The sequence below is a fragment of the Plectropomus leopardus genome, chromosome 15 (genome assembly GCF_008729295.1).
Source record: "Plectropomus leopardus isolate mb chromosome 15, YSFRI_Pleo_2.0, whole genome shotgun sequence".
Classification (NCBI taxonomy): Eukaryota; Metazoa; Chordata; class Actinopteri; order Perciformes; family Serranidae; genus Plectropomus; species Plectropomus leopardus.
The window spans coordinates 29,773,326-29,794,784 of record NC_056477.1 but is presented as its reverse complement, the minus strand read 5'-3'; the positions used below and the strand labels follow the sequence as shown (position 1 = coordinate 29,794,784).

The following is a 21,459-nucleotide window of genomic DNA, read 5'->3' as shown; positions in this document are numbered from 1 at the left end:
GGGTACAATTATTAACCTGAACCTGAATCAGCAATCAGTCTCAATCATAAATTAAAAAAAATAAATCAGTTTGAGGGCAACACAAATAGTTAAAAAAGTGCAGGCGCAGAGTGCAGCATGGTTTGTTATCTCTGGTAATTTCATCTCTAAAGAAAAGAATGCAACTCATGCTGTGATATACTTGCTTACCTTTTTTTGCACATACTATAACCAGTGGTGTAGCGGTAGTTGATGAGGTGAGTGCACTACTAGATGGGAAGGTTACTGAGGAGGTAGCAGGTATACTCTCCAATACAGTATATTCCAATAAGTATTTGGCTGATAGATAGGTATACTGTAAACAGACAGAAAAAGGTGAGTTTACCTGCTTATACCCCTCACTACACCACTGACTATAAGTGAACTATCAACACGTGGCACAGGCATGAAGCACAAATTACCATACTGTTGAACTGGTTCATATTGAAAGCTGTGTTTTTGTTGTCAATTGTGTAACAATTGGTTGAAAAATATGCCTATTTTAGCTGAGGTTTGGAAAGATTTGCCTGTTTGTGTGTGTGTACTGTCGAGCATTTTGTAAAAATAAAAAAAAAAGTGTCATTTTGGCCAGTGAGTTTAAGTTTAGGCCTGTATGTGAACTGCTTTGAAAATGAAACTTCTAAATGGACAAATACAATGCATACCTACACATGCATATACGTATATATATATATATATATATATATATATATATATATATATATATATATATATATATATATATATATATATATACGTTTCAAATTTCATGCCAACTGCATTGGGGAGAATTTTTTTTTTTTTTTTTAACTCACTCTAATTTTATTAGGCCCAAAGTTATATATTTAGGGGCAGGGCTGACTGAGAGACAGGTTGTCTGTGAGGCAGCACTTCAGTCACTTCTGAACACACACACACACACAAAAAAAGAAAATATGCCAAATTTAAGGCCCCAAAATGGACATCCACAAACCTCCTCATACAGACTACGCTTTGTTTACACATGGGCCTAAACCTAAAGTAGCTGTCCAAAATGACGATTTTCACAAAATACTCAAAACATAAAAAATGCACTCTCTCACACACACACACACACTGACACACACACACACACACACACACACACACAAACATGACAAAAACAAATATTTCCATTATACAGCACATGTAATATGGCTATATCTTTTACTAAAGATTAGAAAAGAATATGTGGAGTTAAATCAATAAATAAATTATTGAATAAAAACATCTTTTATCACCTACTTTTCCTAATGCCAGTGTAAGAGATCACAGTACATGTGGCCTTTTTAGGACATCAGACTGATCTCGTCAGCAGCAGCAGCTCATCAGCAGTCTGAGCTGCACTTTGTCTTCTTCACTGTGCTTCTTCACATTTCATCACACATTAGCATGCATTTTCTTTTTACCTTTTACTCACATTTCTGCCTCTGTTAGCATTCTAACATTACAGCACAATTGGACCTGACAAACTAGAGCTGAACTTAAGCACAGTTCAGTTGACAAAGTGCTCTGAGCTTGACAAGTTCTGTCTGAGATGTCCTGAACTGGCCACCGTAGCACAAAGTTTAAACAGTAATGAAGCAGACACCTGGGTAGGCTGCCTCGATCTTGACAGTGGATACACCCGGAGAGAGCTGGGGCAGGATAGGTTCAACTACTGGCCTATTACTAACCGCAGGGATTACCAGCTCCTTCAATGACAAGACACAGACAATAATACCAAATCAAGGTCAACAGAGCACCGTATGCATTGTTTTTCTTTGCTTTCGGTGTATTATTTAAGCTTTGCACACTGCTTCTGTCATGCAATAGCAGTGCAGGCACTGTGCTGTGAAGCAGATTGGTGTTCAGCCTGTATGGCAAATGACAGCAGTTTAAAACAGGGCATAAATTAACAGCTCAGCGAGCAAGCCGTGGACTTATGCACACACTTCAGTTTGGATTATATTTTTGGAGCAGTGTTAAGGACTTTTATCTTTTTGGGGTACTTGCGCACATAGTATATAAACACATTGAAGATTTACACATTGCTCAGTGCTGACCAGCTGATCATGCAGCAATGTCGCTGACTTCATGCAAAGGTGAATCTGCAGCTCCTCAGCAGCTGAGAGGAGCGTCTGTGTGCATGCAAACTGCTTCGGCATTTTCACTCTTTAAAGCGCCCAACCTACCTGATCGGGTGCAGCTGTTGCTACTGACCACAGGAAAAAAAAAGAAACATATTTTTCAATGTAACTTTGTGACATAATACTCTGTATGTAACTATGTCACATAGTTTACAGTCAGGTGTTTCCATAATTTTGTCCACTGCATTTATATCAGTGAGGGTAGGTTAAATAACAGAAACACATCTCAGTATTTTTAAGTTACATCACAAGAGAGGGAGTGCTGCTGTACTGTATATCATCATGGCTGTGATTTGGTTGCAGATAATCACAGCTGTGATGATATACAGTACAACAGCACAACCTTGAGTGTAATATATAATGATATTGCTTTTATACAACACTTCTACAATCACCATTAATTAGTTAACAGTAATAAGTGACAACAGATTATGATATGTTTGTTTATTTAATAATTTTTTTGGCCCCGCCAACAAATAGTTCTAAAACCACTGGAAGTGACAGGTGTTGCCTAGCAACATGTACATATACTCCTACATACCAATTTACCACTATGAGTTAGTTTTAACAGACAGTTCGTCGCTCCAACATGTGTCCACTCACTACTGTGATCTCTGTCACCTTGTGTCCTGTATTATTATTATTTACTCCCAGTAAGTGATGATGCCAGTCAGATGGGATTTCCTTGCTCTTCCAACACTGATTCAACCTACGGTAAAGTTAAATAAGAACTGGCCATTAATGTTTGCCTAAATAACGGTTTAGAACAGCTTAGAGCGGAGTGATATATGTAGAGTTAAAAGTCCCAGTGATGTTATACTGTAGCCTATATCATGACTCATGGAATGCCTCTCAACCAATCAAATTGCTTGGTTGGAAATAACTGTTGTATAAAACCTATTATAGTTCAACAGCACAACAAACTAGAACCTCCAAAATAATCATACACAGTTTCAACATAGACTGACAACATTGAAACCTCTAATAAGGAGGATTTTCTTCAGCACAGCTATATTGGAATACATTTGTTTTAGCTTAGTGTACTTAATTAATGGCTATCTGAATATTGACATTAGAGCCTTGGTCTTCAACAGGTGGTCTGTGACCCCTTGGAGGCCCTCAGAGATAGATGTTTAATAAGCCCCACCCTCTTAGCTCATTTGTACAAACAGTCGGCGCTGCCTAAACTAACAATGACGGCTGTCAGTGTCAAAGACATAACCAAAGACATAACCAAAGATGCTATGAAGGGTCTTCACTATGCCATGGTGGTCACTTTGCTGCCGGTTATGTCCAGCAGCATTCTCAAGTGACACTGCCAGTGCACGTTGCCATCCGGCCGCCTGCCAGGATAAAATAACAACGCCACTGAATCTGTCAGAGTTTGTTCTCATCTGACGCTTTCCAGCCACGCAGCAGTTTGACGCAGAAAGTGGCTTTTGGCATCATGCTCATATGCCAAAAGCACCGACAGTGACGAGATTAGACTCGTTCTTGTTCTTGTGTACTGATTTTGCAACAATGTGCATAACTCTTATAGCAGCTTATATCTGCAGGATAGTTTTGATGATCATGACGAGAGTTTATAAAATAATTTTAAACAATATCCTAAGTTATTATTCTGCAAGCTCAGAAGAAGCCAGTTTTTAACACCTTCATTGTATAAATACCATACCTTAATCTTTACTAAATGCTACAGAATTATTCTCAGACCCACATTTCCATGTTGTGAAAAGGTCAAAAATATTCCAGACCACATTCTAAGGTCTAAAATATATTTTTAAAAAACTCCTCTCTTCCTTCCACCTAGCATTGGTTTCTTCAGTGCCAAAATGCCAATAAGTAACGCTGCCAAGGACCACATTACTATCTGGTGCTATCCAAACTAATCTGTGCAGGTTTTGGGTGGTGGATTTCTACCAGATTGTTTTTTGAGGCCTGTCCTGTGTGCCTGGAAAACTCTGCTCTGCTCTGCTCCAGAGAAGCTTAGCAGCAATTTGGACTCTGTCTGGCTTTGGCTAAGATGTTGCAAAGTTTCTCCTTCCCGTGGTGGCTGCCAAGCCTGCCCTGAGTAAGAACAGGGGAGGGTGAAGCTCCAGTTTACCTCACTCTCCCTCCTGAAATGCTGTGGGCTGGGCTGTGTTTGAAAGGAAAGGGAAGTGAGCCAAAGCACTTCCATCCCTCTCATCTAAAAACAAATGTTACATGAGGGATGTTAAAGATGTGGGTTCCTCATCATATGCAAGAGGGATCATACGTCAGGTTTGTTACTCTGGAGCTGTAATTTGCAGAAGTGAGGCTGCTATTCATTCCACAGTGTAGTCATTCGTCACAGTGACACTGGCACTGTGAGGCTGATAAATTAAGAGTGCACTTCAAACAAGAGAGGGGCTGCTGATTTCGTTCAAAGTTCATTGACTTCAGTCACTTAAAAGCATGACAGATGAAATACAGCTGAATAATAGCCAACTGCAGACCACTGTACAAGACAAACAATGACGCTGGTTGCTTTTTGGCAAATAGAGCCAGTGTTTTTTCCCAAGTGGGACTTAAGCCAAAGACCCTGTTTTTCACCAACCCGTCCCTGCTTTCCAGCAGACAAATAATTTGATTATCAATTGAGGATTTTAAAGTGTTTTTACATCAAGTCTGAAATTATGTGAGATAGTCACTAAGGATGAAGATGGACCGGTTCCGCTTTTTTCGAAACTCGTAAATCAATCATTTTTGAAAGTCCTGTGGGTCCTACAACGTCGGCATATGGTCCCTCATTGTACAGTCTCGATCACTTCTGGAGGGCAACCTTACAGATGATGTACAGATGTTTTTATGTGTTTTTTATGCTATTGTGTTGATTGTTGAGAGCTTGTGGATGCAAGACAAATTTCTGTGAAAACAGATGATTACATATCATCTTATCTTATCTTGACGTAGCATTACATCTCGAGTCGAGTCATGTCATTTAAATCCAATCACTGGAGAGCCAGCACCAGGGCAAGGCTGACCCGACTTGGACCGAGAGCTGTTTCTCTCCCAAACCTTTTTCTGGCTAATGTCCCATCACAGGAGAATAAAGTGGATGAGATGCGATTGAGGCTCGCTCAGCAACTGGAGATCAGAGACTGATCTGTGCACATCTTCACAGAGACATAGTTAGCCCCTAACATCCCAGATCAAGCTGTTGCACTGCAAATACAAAAGAATGCAGGAATTGTATGATGCCATTGGCAACAAAATGCCTAAACAACTGGATGGAATTTCCATAGTAGCTGCTGATTTTAAACAACTCATCTTTCACCTCCACAGATGTAGCAGGATCAAGGACAAATTGTAATTTCATTTTTAGATTTTGTTTAAAAAATGACTAATGGATCGACCTTCTACCTTCTTCTACCTTATCTGGAGTCCCTATAGGGTGCTCCTTATATGACATCGTTATCCGAACATTTCACCCAGACCCGATAGTGGCATAACATGCTGAAGTGGCAGGTGCTAATCAGTCATCCTGCAGCATATCTCAGCTTATCAGCTGACACCATCCAACGGCATATTATTCAGATGTGAATGGGGGCTTTTGGCATCGGGATTTTATGCCAAGCACTCCAAAAGCAGTAGAAAATGTTGCATTATTTATAAATACATTTTTTAAAATTACTGGCAGGCTGTGTAAACCCATTAAGACTTGTAAATTTAGCATGAAATAGTGACGGGTAGTTTAGGGACAAATGAGTAAATGGAACAAAAATAACTGGCGGGCAGCATAAGGTCAGTGACCTCAAATATTGTTGTGCTCTGCACTATTTCGCATTAATTCATAAAATTAGAAGGTAAACTACTAAACCAAAATGATCATCTCATCTTGCATCTTGTATAAAATGCTGCTGCTATTTGCTTATAAAAACAGGAAAGAGAACATAACGCCCAGTCTTTCAACCTGGCAACCACTCGTAGAATTGGTGGTGAACTTTTGAGTCGACCTCAGAGGATATTCAGGTTCAAACATTCAAAACACTGTGTGAGATGGATAATGAAATGTTCCAAAAGTCAAGAACAAAAACAAAAGGACACAGAGCTCTTGCAGTGTGGTCCCAAAATAATACAATGGCTTACTGCAAAATAATAAGAAAGAATATGTCTGCCGAGATCAGCAGTCCAGGTATCTTTTTAATTGTTTTAATTGTTTTAACAAGTCATGATTTCAAATGAAAAAAAAAAAGCTTGTGAGATTAATACTTATGCCACACCTTTCAAATTAAACTAAACAAACTGAACATGCACTGATTTTAACTGGTTTGATTTAAATGGTAGTGACTCACCTGGTATAATCTCCTCTGGTCTTCCAAAGGCCTCCACTGGTCTCTCTGGTGTTGGCAGGGGTTCGGGGAGTTGCGGGTCAACAGGCTCCTGGTAAACTGGTTTACTGACAGGTGGATTTGGTAGAACAGTGTAGCCCATTCCTCCAGGACAGATGTCTTTGAACTTGGCTACAATGAAAACATGTATGAGTGTTGTAGTACCATTTAAAATAAGAAGTTTTACAATGAATTTTAATTGCAAATCATGTATATATGTTGGTGATTTCTTGACATTAACTACGTATATAGTCTGCACAGCAATATGCTATGATGGATCTGACAATGCTAATTTTAACTAGTGAACAGTTATTTGAGTAGCCTGTGGTGGAACACCAGCCCACTTTTTAAAAATACTCTTGAATGGTCAAATTTTGCGGCTCAAATTGCAGTTATAGGAAGATAAATAAAACAGGATATTCACAATGTTCAGATTGTGATTTGCAGCTCAACTCAATACCAATGTGAGACACTTTTACCGAAAATTCCCTGGAAAGAGACAAAGATAGAAGCAAAGAAATTGTCTCTTGGCTCCGTTAGTGCACAATTTTCACATCAAACAAATCTATGTGCTATATCTTTTCTATCTCTACTTCAGCAGCTTGTTTGTAAGAGGCTAATGTAAAATTGCATTGTCCCTATCAAATACACTATATAGACAAAATATTTTTTAGGAGTGTAATGATCCATTGATCTGGATCCATATATTAAATCAATGATTAACGATGTAATATGATTCACATCATCATCATCTCTAAGACACACCTTTATTTTGGATGTACTGTGTCACTGTCAAACAGTGGCAGGCAGATAAGTGACCTTCACTGCACTAAGCAAGTTACAATCAACAGAATTACTTAAGTGATATTTTTATATTTTATAGTTAAAACCAAAAAAGAAAGCTTCTTCTGTAATAGATTGTGTTAAATGGCCAATGATATTGAATCAAATAGGAACAAAATCATTTCATGGCAGACTCTGTGATATCAGCAAATATCGTAAGGTTGTCTAAATAATCAACATAATATCGTGACTAAACAGATTTACATCCCTATTTTTTTTTAGGAGAAATATTTCTTAGCTTCATTTAATGTTTTTTTTTAACCAGTTACACATCTCCCATGTGATAATGAGATAATGACATTGACAAAAAAGGAAATAATAGATGCATTCAGAATGCAGCGCAAGAAGGATGAAGTGCTCAATTCCCATAGAGAGATGATGGCGAAATAACTAACAGACATTACATTAGAGTGCACACATATTGCTTGGCTTGTATAGTGTTCAAAGTTTCCAATAGTTCAATTTCTGAGAAAAACAAGGCATAGTACAGGGTCTTACCAAGCAAAGCATTCTTCCTCAACCATCAGCTCTACCACATCTGATTAATCTAATATAACTAAAGACATTCAGTGTTGAAGACAAGAGTGGCTGATCAGGTTTGCACATTAATCCCTCTGACACATTGTATTGTTTAACAACCTCAAAACTCAACCATTATGCTGATGATATCGCTCTGTTTTTTAAGGTCCATCAGAAACCTTTGTTTCTGTTGTCTTGGCTACAAAAATGATTTTAGTTTCTTTTGAAGGTACAGTGGCAATACTTGTATGTTTGAGCCTTTATCCACTAGCTACAGCTTAATGTGATTTATGAGAATATACAGCTGAATGTGAGATTGCTTTATTTAAGAGCAGTGTGTCCATAAGTACATAGTAGATTTTTCATGGATTTTTGAGGGTATGGAGGACAAACTAATGCTTTTTTGGGGGAAAAAGTGAAATTGTGCTGTGATGAACACTATAAAATGTGACTAAGATTAATATATAGTGCAATGAAGTGCTCTAGTTGTAATTTACTACTTCAAAAAGTGTTAACTTCCTTGTAGAGGAATAATAAAGCTCTAACAGAAGCCTTTGTGATTGAGAAAACAATGCGCTATCTATCATATGACAAGCAAGCTCAGTAATGATGTGTCCTGCTGATAAATCTCTGAGAGCTGGCAAGACAAGGAACCTAGAGAATCAAAACTGTAAAAATTTCTACTTGAAGTATCTAAAGGCATCCAAGAATGTTAGTAGTGCAGAGAGTCCAGACTTTGACAGAGACAATGCTTATGCTTGTTCCATGACTGAATGTTTTTGCATAATGGAATGCTTGGCTTGTTTTCATTATCTTGCAATGGTACAATGTTGTTGTTTTTTGTGTGTAACTATAGACATAAAGAAGAAGCAAAGGCATTCTGCACTGAGTGTTGAGAACATTATGCAAATAATTAAAGCTACGTCAAACACTGTTAACACTAGTAAATGAAGTAAAAGGTCAGTGGTTCAAGTTGCATTACATGGTTCTGATTACCATTACTAAGATTTCAATTACTTTGAAACTCGTTAGTTCTATTTAGATAATCTGTTGAAATTATTGGAATAACTTGGAATCCTGTGCAATAGTGTGCATATAAATACATCTATGTATGTTAACCTTGTGCAATAGTACTTGCACACACGTCAATGTGTGCAAACCTTGCACAATGAATGGGGCATCATTAAATACACACTATCACTTTACAAACTTATACATTGCAATAGGGCAATGTGTAACTTCAATGTGTATTAGCACATTATAATAAATATTTTGCAATAACACCAGCATTTTAACACATTAGCACTTTAACACCTTAGCACTCTATTTTCTATGGTCCTCCTAATCCCAGTCTGTCTTGTACATCTTTGATTTTTGGACCGTTTTCTATGCGTCTTTGTCCATTAGTGTAAAGACTATTATTACTGTTGTTACTATGCCTTCATTGTTACCTCTCATACTGAATGTGTTGTGATGGCCATGTTCAAGTATGTTTTTATGTATTTAAAATCAACCTGCCATGGGACTTAAGATGGATAGCACTTTAATTGTAGAATATCAGCATAGAAAAGGTCTAGATCTTCATGCATGCTGCCACGATTATAAATATATACAAATATATTTATGCCAAACCATGAGGTGATGAAGTTCCTGCCATAAAACTTTTAAAATACATGAAAATGCACAGGCTTCTTAGGAATGCAACTACAATGACTTGATATAATAAGTTGTGTGAAAAATGAAATAAAGATAAACAAGAAAGTAGCAAAGTATCACCTTAGCCAGTCTTTGAAGCCCGTGCAGGCAGTGTATCAAGGATAAAAGAATGGAACATACAATGGGTCTTTTTCCTCCATGCTTACTCCATGCCACACAAGTTTGATGAAAACAATGACCTTTTGATCTTTTGACGAAGATCCAAGTAGGATCCAATTGAAGTCTTCATTAAACTTGTGTTGCATGGATTAAGTGTGCAGGCGTTACAAGCTTTGAGTTTGAGTCTAAAGACATGCTGGTGGATTTCTGAGGCTGTACTTGGACACAGCAGTGATTCAGCTAAACATCAGCACTCTAACATGCTTAAAATGACATGCTGATGATTAACAGGTAATGTTTACCATTTTCACTCATCTAGTTTAATGTATTAGCATACTAACATTTGCAAATTAACACTAAACAAAAAGCAAATGTGAGGCTGATGAGTATGTCGTTAGTTCTGCAGGAATTTAGTCATAAACCATTAGGCAAATTACAATTGGTGCTGGATAAAAACATAGTTTAACCTGGATCAAAGTGGTTGAATGATGGACAGAATGATCTAGCGAAAACTCAACATTTCCTAATTTTGCTGCTTCACTTCTGGGCTGATGTATCTACTCAAACCAAACCAAGCCATGCCAGCACAAGTGTGAAAAAGGGTTTATGTGTTGCATTGAGGTACAAACCTTTGCTAATAGGTTGTTTGCACATGACCACACATCACATCACCCCAAAGAACTGCAGATGGGGGGAGGAAGGGATTTCTGTATGGAGAAGCGCTATAAAAATGCCAGTTTTGTGCTGTTTATGGCTGTCCCAACCAGTCAAATTAGCAAAAAAAAGAACTACTTTTGAGTCTGGAAAGTAGTGACACATAAAGGTGAAAAGTTGAAAAAAACTCATGGAGAAAACGACAGCAGACATGGATTAAAACCCTCCATCCAATGTCTTGAGGAGTGGAATCAGACAACGCTCACTTATGTTTCGTATGTCACATTTTCAGCTGTGTTCCTGAAAAACTCTGAGAACAGTTGACCTAACAAAACAAAGTAAAAAATGATAGCTACAGTTAGCCAGCTAGCGCATACCCTGATGCTAGTTCTGCATCCGTCTATGTAAAGTTAGAGCTGAAGCAGCAATATAAAAAGACAGTGATTCTCAACTAAATATACACAGTCGGGCAAAACAAGACAGCAGTCACTCAATTCTGTTTTCGATCCAATGTTGTTGACCAGCCACACACAAAATAGTTTTAAGCGTCAAGACTCTTGTACACCTTAACTTGGCTCACTGTGTAGTAGGAGATCTGCAGGATTAAGTAATTTGTGATATCGATCACCTGCACGCCAGACAAATTGTACAAGCCGTGGGAAAAGTCACTTTTCCACAGTGTGTATCCAATTAGTCTAGTAATGTTCTGATGATATCTGATACATGCAGGTCTATACAAGGCTTTAACATTTTCACTTTCCTCCATTCCCAACAATTCCCCTCCAGTGCTCTTAACTTCCTGTCCCCATCGGACTTTCGTGCATCATCAGGATTATATGACTGCACTGACAACAAGCTATATATAAGGCCAAGCTACACAGCAAAATCCAAGGGTGTTTGGCATTCTCTTCTCTTCATACATGAGAAAGGTTTGGGGTCTTATAGAGACAGGGTCAGTGTCTGACGTGGCTTGGGGCCTTACCTGTTCCTGGAGGGGGGCATTTGTCACAACGAGGGCCCCAGGCTTTGCCCACACTGCAGCAGCAGAGCTGTTTGCTCAGCTGGGTAGCCACTGGGTGCAAACACTGCCTCCCTGAGCTGACCAAACGGAAGCAAGCCCCCTTCTCCTCTTGGATGGCAGGTGTGTTGGCTACAGAGGAGCGCAGGAGGAGGAGGAGGAGGAGGAGGTGGAGGTGGAGGTGGAAGGGAATGCAGGAAGTGGTGCACCAGAGTGATGGAGACACATACATAGGGGAAAGAGAGAACAGAGAATGGAGAAATAAAGAGGTCCCCTTCACCAAAGAAATTTTGCTTTCTCACCTAAACAAACTTCTGCCACAAACACACATCGCCTAACACATTTTTAAAACAACACGGGTGCATAGAGAAGAAAACAACTACAATTAAACAGTTCAAGCCAGACACACAAAAAACAAAACACATTCAAAGCACAGGCAACATGAAGGAAAAGAAACCATTTCATGCAAATGCATTATACACTATCAAAGTCAAGGTGAAGGCATGCAGGAGAGTTTTGGCTCAGTTTGTGTTTTTTTTTCAATCTTGTGGTGTAATCCAATATTCTTACAAAACTGGAAGCTGTTCTAATTGGAACACAAACAAAATAATGACCTTTACAGGGAACCCAGAATGATTGGTTCAAATTTCCCTGTTTGCCAAAGTCATTACCTGGAGTAAATCATTTCAATTACTGGCAAAATACTTGACCTGTTCTCCCAACAGGTGGTCAGACTGCAAAACATCAGGAATAGCTGTTATGAAAGTTTGACCGAAGCTTTTTCTATTAGCTTGTAGTTTAATGCTGCATATTTTCACATATTCACACGCAGAATTTAGGCCATTATCTGTTGCACTCTTGTGTTGTAAGGGTTCAACATTCTGGAAAAATCACATATTCACTTTCTTCTTGAGTGTGAGATGAAAAGATTTTGACCAGTTTTAAGTCTGTGTGTTGAGTTTGGCGTTGGAGTCAGGGGGGCGGTGAACCTATAGATTGTATATAAAGATGGACGACGCGGCTCCATGTCCTCCTCTCATACAAAAAAGTAATACTACAGATATGACTCCTGCCATCTTGCCTGGTGGTGTTATTTGGAGCCAGAGTCTGAGCAGAGGCAATCTCAACTGTATTGAGTTCCCACCATATAACGAATATAAAGATGGCCGACATGCCCCCGCTTACCCCCACTATGCTGATGTGAGGTTAAAATATCCCAGATATGGCTGCTGCCACCTTGTGATGGTGATGTCACTGAGAGCAGGAGTCTACATAGTGGTATTATCCACAGTGGGGGAGTTCCCGCCAAAATACCCGTCCGACCAATCGCGGGCAGCTCCATTGAATGTGAGTGCATGGATTGGCTGTCTCAGCTGTCAATCATGGTGGAAAAGCCCCCTTTTGTATAATTTAATATATTATTAAAACAGAACTTATCAGAATTTATGACCTATACTGCAGCCAGGCACCAGGACAGAAGATAGTTTTGTGTCACCTTTAAGCAGTTGTCATGCCATCCATCTTAAGCCTATACACAGTCTACTGGTTGACCTATGGAGTCAGGCGCTAACAGCTAGCTTAGCCTTGTCCAAAGATATATGCCTACCAGCACACTACAGTTAAGTAAGTCACACTTTGTGTGTGTGTATGTTTAATATATACCCAAACAGAGACTGTTGGGCACAGCAGGCCTTAGCTTAACACTAATGCTAGAATGCTAACATGGGCACACTGACAGTGGTTACATGCTAATGTTCAGCAGATACACTGTTTACCATGTTAGCCATCTTAGTTTAATGTGCTAGCAAGCAACGTACAGGGTACAAGGTAGATTTATTGTCATTTTTCTTAAACGTTGTATAAGAAGAAATTAAATTTAAGTTGATCATAAATCCTGCTACATCTTTTTGGCGTCAAAGGAGGAGTTGAGGAGTGTCACAACCTGTGAAGAGAAGCTGCTCTGTAGTCTGGTGGTTCTGCAGTGGATACTTCTGTATCTGAGCCAACTCCTCTGTAAGGGAAGTAGCAGTTGGCTCTCCAAAAAGTAGCTAGATGTAGCTAGATGAAGTAATCGACTAATTTGCATAATATGTAATTCTGAAAGAGGCTAAATGAATACAAAAGGCTGACTGGGTAGTTTACAAACAAACTATTTACCTATTTACAAATTTGTTTTTGTTGCCATATAACTATAACGTTAGCTTTTTTCTTGTCTTTTTTAGTGACCTAATGAATGTAGCGCAAAACAACGTGGTCTTATATTTGGCCAGAGGAACTGTGTGTGAGGGAGACTGACTGAGACAGAGTGAACTGTGTAAGGGATTTTGGAATGTGTCACTAAAAAAGTGAATATTTGAACAAAATATACATCGACAAAAATGTACTGAGCAAGGGCTCTGCTGTAGCTGTACAAAATCGTTGTCTGTGCATGTGTGATTCATTTGAAGGGTAGGCAGCTCTCAGAGCAGTCACAGAGGCCGCTGCAGGTTGGGACTGCGGGGCTGCTGGTCAGACTGGCTGCATAAGTAGTGAGTAAGAGGTGAGGAAGAGGAGACAGCAGCCGCCCTCATTGTGTTCAACTGTCGTGAGTTTGGTTGTAATGCAAACCACGGAACGGGATATGTTTGGATGCTTTTGCAGAGCTCTGTCAGCACAATCATTCCTCAAATGTCCAGAAAAAGTCACTAGATTTGTCGCTGTTTGCTTTTGACTAATTAAGTCGCCAAGGGGGTCCAGAAAGTCCTAGAGAAAGAGACAAAGTCACCAAGTTGGCAACACTGATGGGAACCAGTGATGTTCTGGGCAGTTTTAATCACCTGCTGTAGAGCCTTCCTGTCCTGGGCCGTGCACGAACCAGGCCAGTTTGTGATGTTTCCAGTCAGTATGCTTTCCATTGCTCCTCTGTAGAAGTTAAACAGGATCTTGCTCTGGAATTTAGCCTTCCTAAGTTTCTGTAGGAAGTAGAGTCTTTTCTGTGTTTTTTTTAACCTGGGTGGTGATGTGTGATGACCATGGTAGGTTCTCAGTGATAGTAATTCCAAAGAACCTCTAGCTGTTGACCTGCTCCACCTCAGCTCCACTGATGTAGACAGGGGTGTGTGTCTTTACCTCCTTCTTTCTAATATTAACAATCAGCTCCTTGGTTTTACTGACGCTGAGCAGCAGGTTGTTCTCTGTGCACCACTCTGCAAGACTGTTGATTTCCTCCCAGTATGAACTGTCATTGTTGTTTGTAATACGGCCGATGATGATGGCGTCATCTGCAAATCATCATCATCCTCTACCACTCTTCCTGAGGTTTCTTCCTCTTTTTTTTCCCCGTTACAGGGGTTCTTTTTCGGGAGTTTTTCCTTGGGTGATGTGAGGGTCTAAGGGCAGAGGGATGTCGTACACTGTAAAGCCCTCTGAGTTCAGTTGATGTTTGGACCATCAAGTGACTAACAAACCTAATGTGCAACTCCTTTTTCTTTGTAATAAATAGACAGATCAGAGCATTGTAACTTTCCCTAAAAAAGTAATTGTAATTTCTACATTGCTGTGTGACCTTCTCAGGTGTTGGTTGGAAAAAAATGAACTTTGTTAGAGCAAGGCGAGGTGTTCTCGACCTGTTTTCATTCCTTATGATTAGCTAGGCTTACTGCCTACTGTCTCCAACTCCATAACTAATGAACAACAAAGTTCCAGTGTGTAGGATTTAATGGAAGCTTGCAGCAAGGTTACAGAACTCACACCTCTAACATGTGCCATGTAGGGAGAACTATGGTGACCAAACTGTAAACACAAATGGCTCTTTCTATAACCAGTGTTTAGTTTGTCTCTTCTGGGCTACTGTAGAACAACCTAGGGAACTCGTGAAAGAGGACCTGCTCTGTATGTAGAGATAAATGGCTCATTCTAAGGTAACAAATACACAACTGCTCTTAGTTTCAGGTAATTATAAACTAATGACAACATAGTTATGAATATTATATTTCATTTCTAACAATAGATGCCCCTTAATCCTACACACTGGAACTCTAATTAATATAACATTGATGTCCATTTTCTGATCTTATTCGTAGAAGAAAAGCAAATAAGCATTTTTGTGAAACTGTTGAACTATTTCATTAATGCTTCCTGATTCCTTTGATTGTCCTTGAGGTGTCACCATTGACAGTCACAGTCCACTACGATTTACAAAGGCATATGTCCATATTATTCATAAAACACGTTGTGGCGTTGTAGGGAAAGGTATAAAAAACATTTAAAGTTCCCAGGAGCATAGTGAACTCTCATCATTGTGAAATGGAAGAAGTCTGAAACCCTCAAGTCTCTAATTCACAGTGGGCTGTCTGCCCAAAATGAGTCAATAGGCAGGGAGGGCTTTGGTCAGGATGGTAACCAAGAAATCAATGGCCTCTTGCTGCAGATTTTGTCTGCAGAAATGGGACAACCTGTCAGAAGGAAAACCAACCCTGCAGCACTCTGCCAGTCTGGCCTTCACAGTGAGTAGATGGAGAGTCTGCTGAGTAAAAGGCAGATGACAGCCATACTGGAGTTTGCCAAACTGCACATAGTTTAAGGACTATGAGGACATCAGGAAAATGTGTCTGTAGGTCGATGAGACAAAAAGTAAGCTCTTCGGTCTTAATGCTGAGCTACTGCTGCAGCATGATGATATGGTATAGATTTCATCATGAGGGAGTCAATGTTTGATCAATGGGGAAAATTAAATCAGGAAAAAACGGAAACTTAAATGGGGAAAAAGCGGAAACGAGTCCTCTAAAATAAGCTACCTCAGGCTCGAGACCTTGGAATGCTCCAAACGGACATGTCAAGATCCTAACATGATTGAAGCAGACCTTGCATATTCAGTTAAGGGTCGTGGGAGGATATTCACGTTCCACCGACAAGAATTTTGCCAAATACAGACTGTTTTCACCACCACCTGGACTCAGATAAGTGGCAAACCGGCAGTTGTATGCCTCTGCAAGTCCAGGAACCAGATGCAGTTTACATTGATGTCTGTCCAGACTTCTATTTAGCCATGTAAGTTGATAATGCATCAGATATGGATGGTGCTACAAAGAAACTACATATTCTAAGACATGAACACTCCACAAAGATCCAAACCAGACAGCACAGAAGATCTCAGATAAGCACAGGTTGAGCACCCTGGAGTGTGTCATCAATTCAGTGTCTGTCCAAATCTCCCCTCAAGTCTCCCCTTCTATTCCTAAATTATGGTGTTGAGTACTGACCAGGAAAACATTATGATGTCAAAGTAAAGTTATCCTTTAACCTCTTGGATATAAAATATTACCACTATAATTTTATCCTATTAGACATTTGTGTGAAATGTTGTCATAAAGTGGTATAGGAATTCTTGAAAATCTAATCAGTTCAGCCTCAGTCAAGTAGACGTTTGAGGCAAATTAAAGGAAAGTCTCTGAGGGCCTTCATGTTCACAAGAATGAGATGGATGCAAGATCACAGTGGCCTTGACCTTTGATGACTAAATTCTAAACAGCTCATTTTAAAGTCCAAGTGGATGTTTGTGCCAGATTCAAGAAAACTCCTTCGCAGCCTCCTTGAAATGTCACATGAAGGAGAATGAGATGGACACGAGATCACAGTGACCACCAAAATCTAATCAGTGTCTGTGATACCAAGTGGACATTTGTGCTAAATTTGAAGAAATTCTTTCATGGCATTCTTGGGATATCGCACTCAAGAGAATTTAAGAACATCCTGAAGATATGATACCTTCAGCCACAGCTATTGCTGACGTAGAAGCATTTAGAATAAATGGACAGTTGAAGTAGCTCATCATGAGTGGCAAAAGTCACAGGTAGGCCTGATGCTATCATTAAAAACTCTCCTGACTAGGATTATTTAGCTCACTGTGATAATTTAACATAATCATTACATTTCTGAATCAAGGGAATTTGAGGTCAATGTTAGAAATATCACAACAAATAAAATGCAAATTAGGTGCATCCCATCAAACCTGAACAAAAAGTTTTAAGGTCTTTAAAAACATGGTGTATTTGATGGCTCTGGGGAGAGATGCTGGAGTGATGCTTTACAGACCATACAGATCTTTAACTCCAGTATGTTTAATCCCAGATTAGAACGTTTGTGCTGTGTAATCAGACTCCATCACTTCAAAATGCTGGGATGGATGTCTTGTGTTTCACACACATACACCCACAGTGACTGAAATAGGATAACACTGGATAGAAAATCCAGAACAGCGCTGTCTTGAAAATAACATGATTGTGTTGTTAAATTAATGAAATTAAAGTGATGGGAAAATGCATTATGGTTATTTAGCATGCACATTATATAACTGGCCCCAGGAGATTATCCATCATTTATTTGTTTGTGAGGACAATGCTCCCAAAAATATTAGACTACCAGCTTTTATTTGAGAATATATATGGTTTATACTATAATTGCTGCATAAAATGAAGAGGAAAAGACAAATCTTTAACCGCCCTAGTTTTTGCAGTGTGCAAAGTTGGCCCTGCATTTTTTTCCAGCTGATTCAGCATGATTAATCATTGTCAGACTGGGCAGCACCCATCTGTCAATGAAGTAGTTCTGATCGACTGTTCTCAGTGCACCATGAAGAGGTGACGAAAGCAAACAAACAGCTGTATAGAAGGTGTGAGAGCATAACAAACTTGTTGCATCAGGTGAGATTATTTTTTTAGACACTGAGCTCTTAAGCAGAAACGGTTTGTACTTTGTTATTGTTTGTTAGCCCACGGTAAATGACATTTAATCTTTCAACATCAGGTTGTTTTTTCAATGTGCCAGCGAGTGGCGCTAATTACTTTCAGCTTATCAAACTGATAAATACACAATAGAAATCCACAAAATGAGACCTTTTGAATTCAGCTTTTGGTGGTGATGAAACACACTTCATTCAAACTCAACAGAAACCATCTTGGCTACTTTTTTACTTTTGTTAGTAATCTAGTTAGTGAGTCCACTATTTAAGCAATCACCAGCTGTTCCACCAATAGAGACCAGAGACTGAGCTCTGGTGGTACGTGCTGTGTACCTCATACAGTGAGTTAAACAGAAAGAGGAGCTCCTCTATCAATGACAGTTTTGAAGAAATACCTTTGGGATATCAGATTTCTGGTCAAGAAACAGGTGAGGTGACACAATAGTCCACCTTTGTCACCACTAGTTCTTTGATGTTGTTTTGGTCCGTCTGGGCATTTACATGTCAATTTCATTAATGGTTTACTACATTTATGCTTACACCTGATTTTAATCATCAGGGACCAGGCAGCAAAGCAGCCGATCCTTCTTGTTTTCCTCAATGTTGTTATTGTTATAAAAAAAACAAGCTCGCTGGGATAGTGACTTGCCCTTGTCAGAGGTTACGAGTTTGGGCCTCATGTGATGCAGAATGCACATTCTACTGCAGAGTTGTTGCTGCTGAAAATGCCTGGCCTCGACCCATTGCTGCATAGCTATAATTCTGTTTTTTCTTTATCTTTTGTTGTTTTTTTTCTTTTACTGTTAAGAAGTCTATTTTAACATCTGGCCAAGGACTACCAGTGAAAACCAGCCTTTTGGATAATTCAGGAACATTTGCAGCAATATTATTTATTGTGCACTGTCCCTGTACAAATAAACCAAACTAAACTGAATTTTTAAACACTTTTCTGCTTGCCTTTCATAGGCCATGAGCTAAAAGAGGACAGCACCCTTTTACAACCCCACTTTATCACACACACACACACACACACACACACACACACACACACACACTGGCAAACATACACAGAAACTTGCTGCACTGTAAAAACAGGGAACACATGCTCACAGCATGTCAAGACTGAAGAAAATTGATGACAAACATCGCTCATTTATCATGTTCAAGATTGATGACTTTGGCCCCTGTGCATGAACAGTTGCTTTTCTAACTACTCTTCTCTCTGTTCCCCAGATTATCTACTTGATCTCTTCCTGTCTCCCCTTGTCCTCTCTGCCCTGCTGCTTTCACATGAGAGCCATGAGATGGGTTGGGTTATATGTTCTGCCTTGCAGTACATGCTTTAGGGGGAGTCAGATTATACAATGAATACCATGCTTTCATCCATGCACTGTGGTCATATGCATACCATCAAACACACATTCACAGCAGTCTTTGCTGCTGTACCTTTGGAGCAGGTGGCAGGAGGAGATAATAAACCTTATATTTCCCATATTGCTTGTGTTGTTAAGTGATGGGAAATATCAAACTCATATAGGAAAGCTTTTGTATGAGAAAAGGACTTACATATGCATGTTGTAAGCGTGGGGTCAGGGACATAACCGGGTTTACACATGCACCTGTAGCTGCCCACAGTGTTCAGACAGTTTCCATTGGGACACACACCCTGCACCTGGCACTCATCGAAATCTGTGAATCAACAACAACAACAAATACAATCAGTCCAGGGAATTTTGAAATTTTCATTGCAAGCATGGGAACAGACATTTTCACTACTTTTTAAATAAATGTACGTACAACATGATATACATGTTGTAAGTACACAAATACAGTTTTAATTTCTGGTGGAATGTTCTAGAATCTTGTGAACTGCAACATTCTATAAATGCATCATAACTTTCTAGAACCCTCACATTCTAAAACTGTAAAATTCTACAAGTGATGTTAGTTCTAAAATGTTGCTGTTCTAGAAAGTTATGATTCAATTGTAGAATGTTACAGTTCTAAAATATTTTTTTGCAATTGTAGAATGACGTCATTTCTAGGATATTATTTTTCTAGAATGTTATGATGCAACTGTAGAATGTTACAGTTCTAGAATGTTATAGTTCTAGAGTGCTGTGGACTGTAACATTCTACAACTGCATCATAACTTTCAAGAACTATTAAATTTCTAGAACTGTAGCATTCTATAAATCCATTACAACTTAATGGAACCCTACCATTCTAGAACTAACATTCTACAGTTCCTTCATAACATTCTAGAATTAAAACATCCTACAACCATAACTTTCTAGAACCCTACGACTTTAGAACTGTAACATTCTGCAGTGCCATCATAACATTCTAGAACTATAACAATCTACAACATTGAACTAACTAACACGAACTAGAACCCTAGCATTCTAGAACTGACATTCTACAACTGCATCATAACATTCTAGAACTATGACATTTTAGAGGTATTATATTTTAGAACTAACAACACTCTACAGCTGCATCACAACATTGTAGAACTATAATAATCAAGACCTAATGTCATTCTACTATTGTAATACAACATTCTAGAACTGTAATGAATAATTAATTTGGCCTCTACTGTAATTTTACTGTTCTTCAAAAACATCTATTCCACATCTGTCAGTCCTGGAGGAGGGATCCCTTCTCAGTTGCTCTTACTGAAGTTTCACCATTGTTTTCCCCATTATAGGGCTGTAATATGTATGGGATGTAATATGTTGTAAAGCCCTCTGAAGCAAACTGTGATTTGTGATAATGGGCTTTATGAATAAAATTGAATTGAATTGAAGTTGCAAATGTTTGTTAGCTGTAGAATTTTGGGATTTTTCAAATGTTAAACATCTAGAATTTTTGTAAAATGTAATTGTAGAATTTTACAATTCAGGTATGTCATAGCTCTAGAATATATCACCATTAATTACATCCACATTCTAGAAGAGATAATATGCTACCATTCAGATGTTTTATGGTACTTTTTGTCATCTGTTTTCCAACTTTGAACAACAGCTCTGAAGCTGAAATGTTTTTGGGACATTCCTCGTCCTCCATCTTGGAGCAGCTGTACAGAGGTGGTACATGTTGAAATCCAGAAACCTCAGCAGCTGGCTTCAGCACTGGTATCGATCAACAACCTCATTAACATCCACAGATGCATCATGGTCATTATGTGCTACATAACGGTAGAAAATGGTACTTAATGCCAGTTTAAGGGCTCTGCTCTGGACTCACATGGCCTACTATCAACATTAGTCCAAGACATAAGGAAACGCTTACAGAGCTCGCTGAGTTAGCGGAGGAAGCAAAGAGAAGAGCCACCATCTGTGGTTTGCAGGATCAGCAGACGAGAGGGAAAAA

At 39.1% G+C, this 21,459-nt stretch overlaps 1 protein-coding gene across 1 annotated transcript in view; it reads right to left on the bottom strand.

Annotated features, from left to right (window-relative positions):
• ltbp1 (latent transforming growth factor beta binding protein 1) overlaps positions 1–21,459 on the bottom strand; it is a 144,001-nt gene that overhangs the window by 32,856 nt on the left and 89,686 nt on the right. The window contains 5 exon segments of the mRNA XM_042501812.1: positions 1,628–1,730; positions 2,211–2,233; positions 6,482–6,649; positions 11,331–11,498; positions 19,651–19,773. Of these exon segments, the coding sequence (XP_042357746.1) occupies positions 1,628–1,730; positions 2,211–2,233; positions 6,482–6,649; positions 11,331–11,498; positions 19,651–19,773 (585 nt within the window).